This window comes from Theobroma cacao, chromosome 3 (assembly GCF_053813885.1).
Source record: "Theobroma cacao isolate CCN51 chromosome 3, ASM5381388v1, whole genome shotgun sequence".
NCBI lineage: Eukaryota > Viridiplantae > Streptophyta > Magnoliopsida > Malvales > Malvaceae > Theobroma > Theobroma cacao.
In genome coordinates, this window is record NC_142641.1 from 32,449,909 (window position 1) to 32,458,820 (window position 8,912).

An 8,912-nucleotide genomic window follows, 5' to 3' on the forward strand; every position below is an offset into this window, starting at 1 on the left:
GACATCCGAGTATTTGACTTATTAATTGATGTATGATTTTCTTCTAAAAAAAATAAAATTCGAATCCTTCTTTTTCCAAATATAAATATAAAAAAGATACCACCCACAAGTGGGGAGAAAATGACAAAAAAAAAGGAAATATTTGGCTGTTATTCTTAATATTTTGAATGTACTAATTGCCAAAGGCTCAAAAACCACTCTCTGTTGCACTTTGAGCATACTGTAATATAAGAGGTCCCAAAATATTTGTGAATATAGATATGCATGCTCCTGGTGGCGACAAACCGTTCGAGGCTTCATTCTCTAAGGCTTGAAAAAACTAAGGAACTACCAAAGCAACACCGAACTTCAGATATGAGAAAGAAGAATCCAGATATTGATAAGCCTTATGAACCGTGATCATATACAAGACTACTCTCACAATCAATTGCTAATAACCTATACATAGTGGGGTCAGACTTGATGAGGGGAAAGTATGGAACCAAAAAGGAAGTGAGATGAAAACTTCAATTGAAAGGGAAAAAAACAATCATGGCTCTTTGCAGAAAGAGACTGAGCAGCCACCCAGGGCCCTCTTCCTTTCCTCCTTCCTTAGAGCTCTATGAATAGTAACATGCAGCCGTACCATTATATTGTAGTTTCTCAGTTTTGTTCTTCACTGCTTTTGTGCAGAAGCTTCAACTTGATGTCGTTATTTTGATGGGCATGGCAGCCAACTTATCACTTTTGCCTTGGGGCCTAGGATCCTGAATGGCTGCCTCTGGCCAGAAGCTTCTTCTTAACTGAGCCTTAGACATAAGAATATCTGAAGATTACTTCCCATGTTTTTTACCTGCAACGCAAATTATTATAAATAAGTAATGTTGGTCTGTATAATCTTGTTCAAGAATATGAACTTAAGGTAAGTAATTATGTGGGGAACAAGCATCATAAGTACACACAGCTTGCATCACCAATCAAGTTCAATCTGATGGTTGCTTTAAATATTTAACTCACCACAAAGTGGTTGAGAAGAAGTGAAAGTTATACCACCAATAACAGCCATCATAAATGTAAATAATTGTCTCACCAGGTTTCATCCCCCCACAGTTAGTTGTCTTACACTCATATTCATTTATGTGACTGAAAGCAATTGCATTTAAATCACAAGTAATTCATAAAGCCAACAAAACTAAAAGGCAACAGGGCTCAAAGGCAGGGGTGATGACAAACTGCAAACTGATATGGCTGGCAACAGAAATCATCTATATATTAAATAAAAGAGATTAGTAGTATGGTTGTTTATGTTGTTATTGTTATACCTCTTTGGAACCATGACTTTCGAATTGCTTGGCGGATCTGTCGCTCATGTCGTTCTAAGAGTTCATCAACTCTATGTGATTGAGACAACAAAGGGCCCGAAAATTCAACCTTGTCCCCTTCATCTTGGTAATCCTGTCAGAACAACAATATATAATTTGATCATTATAGAAATTCTAAAGATGTTGATGTGATGATACCTACTGATTTGAGTTTAGGGGCATGCATAAAGAAAATGAGTTCTTTTTCTTTATTTTCTTTTAGTTTTAACATAAAAAATAAAGAGGACTAAATTTACAAAAGCCACATTCTTCTCTCTCTCTCTTTCCCTCTCTGCTGGGTATGAAAGGTGTGTTAAAGAAGGTAGTTTTCTATTTCCTTTTGGTATTGGAAAGATTTATTGAAAAAAGAAATTTATACATCCATTTATTTAAAATAACATTTTCAAATAGTCAAATTCACTCTTGCATGCCAATTGCCTCACTTCAGTGATGCAGTGGCTGCATTACAGTGCAAAGCTAAATGTGTCAAACCTTCAATTTTTTGAAATTCAATACAGTTATTCAACAATTTTTTTTTTTTATGTTTAATTTTCAGAGACACTAATTAAATTTCATAACAAAATATTTGTTACCAAAAATGAAAAAAAAAAAATTCAGCCAATTCAAATTTCCAGAGAGGAATAACAAGACCATGGTTTCTCCTTAAAATTGACACGGGACTCAGTAGCAGTGAAAGAAATGATAAAAACCTAAATGGATGGAAACTCATGCGCTATAGTAATCCAATTTCAAGGACAGTAATTACTTTCAGCCATCAAGGTTAAATATAATTAAAAATTTCCATTTTCTTTTAGTTTTCTATTGAATTTAAACCATTTTAGATCTAGATGATTTACATAACTGTTTGTGAAAATTGAATTAAAGATGTCATGTGATCTGCAAAAGAGGTTTAAATATTAGATGTCAAGCACAAAATTTTAACGTAATTTCTGGTTCTAATATTTACAAACATACCAAATTATTTCTCTTGGCTGCCATTTCCTCTCTTTGATAAAGTGCCAATGATAGCTCTTGCGAGTGGTATCCACCATCAGAAGCATCAAACGAATCTGGGCGCTCAAACTGGCTCCATTGTTTCTGCATAGCACGCTTGGCAGCTTCATATGAATCATGGCCTCTAGAATCGGTGCGACCTCCATATATTACATCCCCATTTTCATGTCGTTTTGAATCAAAATTGTTTCTTGCATTTAATTGAGCAGAAGGTTCTAAAGAATTATAGATGTGACCTCTTGAGATAGATCTGCTGTGTGATCTTATGGATGCATCATCCTTTTGCCTTTTGGCCCATGCAAAGCCACTTGATGTGGACACTTGCAATGGACCAGAATAAGGAATATCACCTTGGGATGCATGCTTTACATGGGCAGCCTCTTCTAATCCATCAGTAGATGGATTTGGCACTCCGTCGCTGATAGTAGCATTTCTTTGCTTTGAGTTATGGACATGGTTACCATTAATTTTCTGAGAACCTCGAGTTTGAGCTGCAGCAGCATCCTGTATGTAAAAGAAGTAGTATAAAAAATTAGTTTTCTGGTAACAACACATATATATTTGCAGAGAGAGAGAGTGACATACCTCAACTGGTGCCAATTTACTTATTCCATGGGGTTTTCTAATTGGCTTTCTTGTTTCAGAACCGCGAACTCTTCCGCTTATCTTTTTCCTGAAAATTCATTGAAACTTAATCATTTAAGATGATATCAAACCATGTTACCTGGTATATATGTGCGTATATGGTGGAATTTGCCATAGTTCACTGCATATTTTCTAAAACCTCAGAAAAAGAAAAATTAGTTACATATACATCAATTGAGCATGTCCATGTTCCACGGAAGCAAATCATTCTATGTCTGTGAAGATCTTCAATAAGCGGGGTAGCTATGTTAGAAACTAAATGACAGTGACTTTTGTTAGATACTTATCCCAGAATATGAATTCAGGTGAGTACTAGATCCAGCTTGTGCATTTAATGAGATGATGCCTACCAAAATAAAGTAGAATAACTTAATTTTGACCGGACATCTAGCTCAAAAGGAAAAAAAGAATGAAAATTTGGGAAAATATTGATTGGAACTCAAACCACAGTTCTTATTTCAATGCAGATGGACTTAAACTGGATATGAAAGAAAACAAAGACAATGCAATTCCAGGTTCCAGAAAGCTACCTAAATTAATATCTCCACACACACACACATATATGAACAGAGTTCTCACCTCTTTGCCTCTTCACGATGTTTTGCATCAATCTCTTTGCTAGGTGGATATACTGGCAAGCTTGATGGATCACATGCATATGGCTTTGTTGTGAAATACTGAAAATTGTAGATTAAGAATCAGAATTTCAAATGATGGAAAATAAAGCTAATTAGAAGTATATGATTTGCACAAGATGTGTATAACCCTGGATATTGCATTTGTAATGTTCTTTAAAGAAAATGCTAGCTGAAATATAAGAACACCAAAGATACAATGAGATAACTTCATAAAAATATGGGAGTGACAGCAAACTGAAACTTATAGGCAATTTACTTCGTGCCCCAAGTTTCTTAAGGATTTTAATTAGTGTGTTTTACATTATTAAATTTGGTTAGTTCAGCCTTATATTCAACTTGAGCCACTACAGCTATTGCTTATTGATTTTAGGATGGATGTTTAACATGGTATTGAAGCTCAGGTTGTTCGTTGCCCCTCTATAGATCAAGGATACAGACACAATCACAAAAGATAAGCATAAATCCCCAATCTCTTTCCCTTCTTTCATCCCTTCCAAATGAATTTTCATTGCAAAAGCAGTCTGCATCCCTGTACCTGTAAACTCTTCTCTGCCATAGCCACCCCCTTAACCAGCATACTCCCTCTTATGGAATATACTTTCTCTCTCTTAACCTTCCCCATTTCTCTCTGTTCTCCTTATCATGTTAACAAAAGTGTCAATTCCCCAACCATTTTATTCTGGCAATCAGCCACTTCTGCCATAAAACACCCAAGGCCCAGCCAAATGATGAGAGAAAAGCCCTTTTCCAGTGCCTATTTGATGTCCTCATTATTTTTTCCCTCATCTGGATTTTTTCTTGTATGGTATCTCATTATGTCTGATACATATCAAACCACATATTAGGGGCACGTCCATGTTGGACAAAGTAACAACATAGACAAAAAGGGGGATATCATGTATCCCAGCTTCATAGCTGCCCTGTCTATTCAATAATTAGTTGTTTGTTGCCCCACATTTCTTTTCCATGCTGTATGCCATTTGCTTCTTCAATTACTAGCACTGGACCTAAATGTAAGGGGCATTTACTGGTGTTATTCGAAGTTTTTAGTTAAATATGGTGTTTGTGGTGGGCTTATTTTCAAGTTGGGGTACTACACCTATAGTCAATTAGTATTTGATTATATGCTTAATAAGGGTGAATGACAAATTACAATTTCGAATGGGTAATGATCATGTTTCCCTTTTTGCATAATTACCTCTGATGCAAGAGCACTGGAAGCAGTCCCACGCTTGTATGGCTCCACTGAAAGCAAAGTTTCTATTAAGTTCACAGCAGTTGCTGGTAAATCTTTAAAAGTCTCCCGAAGACAACTATCATAAGGTTGTTGTGGTTTGAATAGAGTTGCATGAGGAAGTCTTGATTTTTTCCAGTAATCGTCGGGTGGGGACCCACAAAGCTTGAAAATTTTATGCAGTTGTTCCACCTGTACAGAACAAAGGTGATTTACGAAAACATACTTTTATTAGTGTCAGAAATGTATATCAGCAAGAAATTAGGTACCTAACTAAATAGAAATTGAACAACTAAACTGACTATCGGATTGCATATATACAATATGAAATACATATAGGATGTCAACGGGTCATTCTAAAGGAATAAGACACTGTGGAGATGTCAAAGCAATAAACATTCAGTGCCTTTCAGATAAAGCACTCTCAATTAGAATTTTCTAATCAAACTTATAAGATTGATACAGTAGCAATAATCAAACTTAATAAAAACACACATAGGACTGGAATTTCCAGAGACGCCAATATTCCATTCCTAGTAAAATTTCCCAAGTACTGTGAAACTTGTTCTGTTCTTGTAATTGATCCTTTTCCTTATTATGAGGAATCAATTACTGTAGACTAGACCATCTCAGTAACACAAGTTATTTCCACTGAAATTGTTCTTTTTCTTTTCTTGTCAAAAGATCCTTAAATACTCTTTCTCAATATTACAACTACGATGAATAATGATGTAAAAGATATGTACTTTAGCAAGGTGCATACCTCTGTTCTCCCTTGTAGGATAGGTTTCCCAAGGAGAAGTTCAGCAAATACACAGCCAACACTCCAAAGGTCCACAGCTGCTGTATAATCTGTAGAACCCAACAAAAGTTCTGGAGGACGGTACCATAAGGTAACAACACGACTTGTTAAGGGTTGCCTATGCCCAGAAGCACAGAAGTTTGCCAAACCAAAATCGGCCATTTTTAGGATTCCTTCATTATTTACAAGGAGATTTGATCCTTTAATGTCCCGATGCATTATACCTCGTGAATGGCAGTGATCAAGTCCAGATAACAACTGCTTCACGTAGCATTTAATCTACAAAACAAAATCAATATTCATTAGTGAAGATGCATATTTCAAGTTTATCGAGGCATGTGAATTATTTCACTTGTTTTTCTCCGCATTATAACACATTCATTTTTGGGTTTTAGACAACTTTAGATTTTGGTATTTGAATGACTGTGCATCCCAGTAAATATATTTTACAGCAATTTGTATTCCAAGGACTTTTGATTCCGTCTCAAATGATAAACCTACATATAGGACACTAGAGAGAAGAAAACAATGTCATTATCAACATGGGTTCTGTATACATGCCACCATAGAAAATTAGACTAACCTTATCCAGAGAGGCAAAGTGAACAAACCTGTGACTCGCTGAACTTGATGTCAGGACAAGACAGAAGTCCAGTGATATCATGTTCCATGTACTCAAATACAAGGTATATGCTACATGACATTCTGGAAGTAATTATCCCCTCCAATTTTATGATGTTTGGATGGTCAAGCCTTCGAAGAATTAGTATCTCTCTTGCCATGAAGCGAACACTCTCAGGCTCAAAATTGTCAAACCGAACCTTCTTCAGAGCAACTATCTTTCCAGTCTCAAGGTCTCGAGCTCGGAAAACGGTGCTATATGTACCTTGTCCAATCTGTTAAAGCAATTGAAAATCACTTAAGATTATAACATATTTACATCCAATATCAGGAAGAGTATCACATCCCAAGACAACTATAAATAATTCTAGTTCGCGTTGAGAAATTAGTAAACATAAATACAAAGATATAAAGGTAAAAGGAAATATAAGAAGTCACAAGCTGGGGTAAAAAAAAATCACATACCGAGTAGTTAATAGATTTAGGGTAAGAAAAACACCTATCTGAGAACCTTCTGACCATAAAAGTTGCTTTTAACAGAACAATAAGGTTCAAGTTATGTCAATTCTATAGCAAAACAAGCTTAACCAGTGATTAAAAGCTTAAGAGAACCACTTCAAGTGACGTGTCCATGGTTGTCCAAACAATTCAAAGGACTTCTATACCTGAAGGATTGAAAGCATCAAATTTTATGCATGGAACATACATGATTAACAAGAATTGCCTCTGCCTACATGGCATGATATTGCATATACAAATTACTGTAATTTTTTGCTCTTACTCTCTTCTTGATTTCCAAGGTCTATATAAGAGCAAGAATTGCTTGTGAAGAATGGAATTTTACACTTAACGTAAATTCAAAACGAATTGTAAAAAAAAAAAAAAAAACGGAGTAAGAAAACGTGAAAGAAAAAAACAAACAAACAGACAGAACTGATAGTATCCAACAAACACGATGCTCTGAACGAAAATGACAAAAGAAAAACAAAAGCATTAACAAGCAAAAAGAACACAAGTAATCAATTTTCTTAACATCCCAAAAGAAGAAAATTTATGGGAAAACATGAAAGAAAAAGAAAATAAAAAGTTCCAAACCTTCTCAAGCTTCTCAAAAGAGTCAGCCTTGAGTGGGACCCAACCGTGGATAGCTTCACCGGCGACGGCACTGAGCCAAGCAGGCCACCCAGCTGCCACGTGTTCGCCTTCTATATACTTTTGTAAATTCCCCAACCTCAAACTCAACGAGTCGGATCTCGAACTCGCCCGACCCGACTCACCCAACTCGCTCCCACTCAGTCCCAACCCACCGCACCCACTACCCAAATCACTCACACCGCCACTAGTACTATTCTTTTTCTTCTTCTTGCTACCGCCGCCGCCGCTGCTCCTCTTCTTCTCAAGCTCCGGGAACCCGACCCGCGACCGACCCGAATTGGTCCCCACGCTACCGGCACCCGCATTTTCACGTAAGGCGCCGGAGTGGTCGAAAGCAGGCGTCACCGACACCGCCTGCTTCGAACTCACGCAACCCATCAATGGCCGTTGATCATGTGATGAACAAAACAAAAAGATCCCAACTTTCTTTCTGGGATTTCTTTTTATGGCGCCAACCCGACGCGGACGCGGAAAAAACAAGAATTAACAAACACAACGGCCGAGTGAGTTGTAAACGGAGTTTCAGCTTCTCTCTGTCTCTGCGTCTCTATCCTTTCTTCTTAGAAAGAAAGCAACAAAAGAGAGCAGAAAACGAAGCCTTTTTATACAATGAACATCCAAAGATAGGAGAATTTCTTCTTTCACTTTCAAAAATTATATTTATATACGTATGTGTATATATTTTTGTGGGAAGCGCCAATTGCGGGGAAGATAATGGATAGAGAAAGAAGGGTTTTTAATGTGGCTGGCAAACAAAACAGTGAGGCTACCGAAATCAACGGAAAGATTGAAATGAAAACCTTTTGATGAAGTTCTCCTTTTGAAGCAAAATTTCTAGGGAATTAATGGGAAAAAGAAACGTTCCCCTTTTTTTTGTTTGTTTGCTTGGGAGTCTCTATATTCTCTCTTCTTGTTTCTGTCTGTCTGTCTGTCCCTGTAAAATTTTGTTTTGTCAAGTCTCTGTTTAATGAAGTTTGTATCATTCTGTGTTTGTATTCCACAGGGTGAGTACAAATAATGGCTGCCATTTTACTACAAACAGACAGGGTTGCCTTTTCTTAAATAATAATAATAATAATAATTAATGACTAATGATTTGTTTTAATAATAATAATAATTGATTTATTTTTTGGCCTTTTTGCTTAATGGGAATGGTTGGGTTGTTGTTGACTTAAATGAGGGTTTTTTGTCTTTGAAAATCTTAGGTTTGAAATCTACGTTGCCGGTTCGTTGCATATCCCTCTACTACCAAAAACCCGTGATATGAATCTCTAATAACTTGATGCAATTAATTATACACTTTCCATGTTACATGGTCCAGATTTGGTTGAAGCACAATAGTAAATGTACGTTTGGATTCTGAATTTTCTGTTACGTAAGAGCAGGGGATGGGGGATGGGGGATGGGAGAGAGGAACCAAATTAGAGAGAGAAGAGGAGAGGCCCAATGCCTTTTCAGATACG

At 36.6% G+C, this 8,912-nt stretch overlaps 1 protein-coding gene across 1 annotated transcript; it reads right to left on the reverse strand.

Annotated features, from left to right (window-relative positions):
- Positions 1 to 355: 355 nt before the first annotated feature.
- On the reverse strand, positions 356 to 8,491 carry IBS1 (Protein kinase superfamily protein). Its single transcript, XM_007037383.3, has 9 exons — positions 7,390 to 8,491; positions 6,285 to 6,569; positions 5,635 to 5,952; positions 4,836 to 5,063; positions 3,579 to 3,676; positions 2,940 to 3,027; positions 2,316 to 2,858; positions 1,302 to 1,434; positions 356 to 832 (listed from the first exon to the last, which is right to left on the reverse strand). Exons 1-9 carry the CDS (start codon positions 7,825 to 7,827, stop codon positions 813 to 815), a joined length of 2,151 nt encoding a protein of 716 aa, XP_007037445.3. The 5' UTR covers positions 7,828 to 8,491; the 3' UTR covers positions 356 to 812.
- Between the last annotated feature and the right edge of the window lie 421 nt (positions 8,492 to 8,912).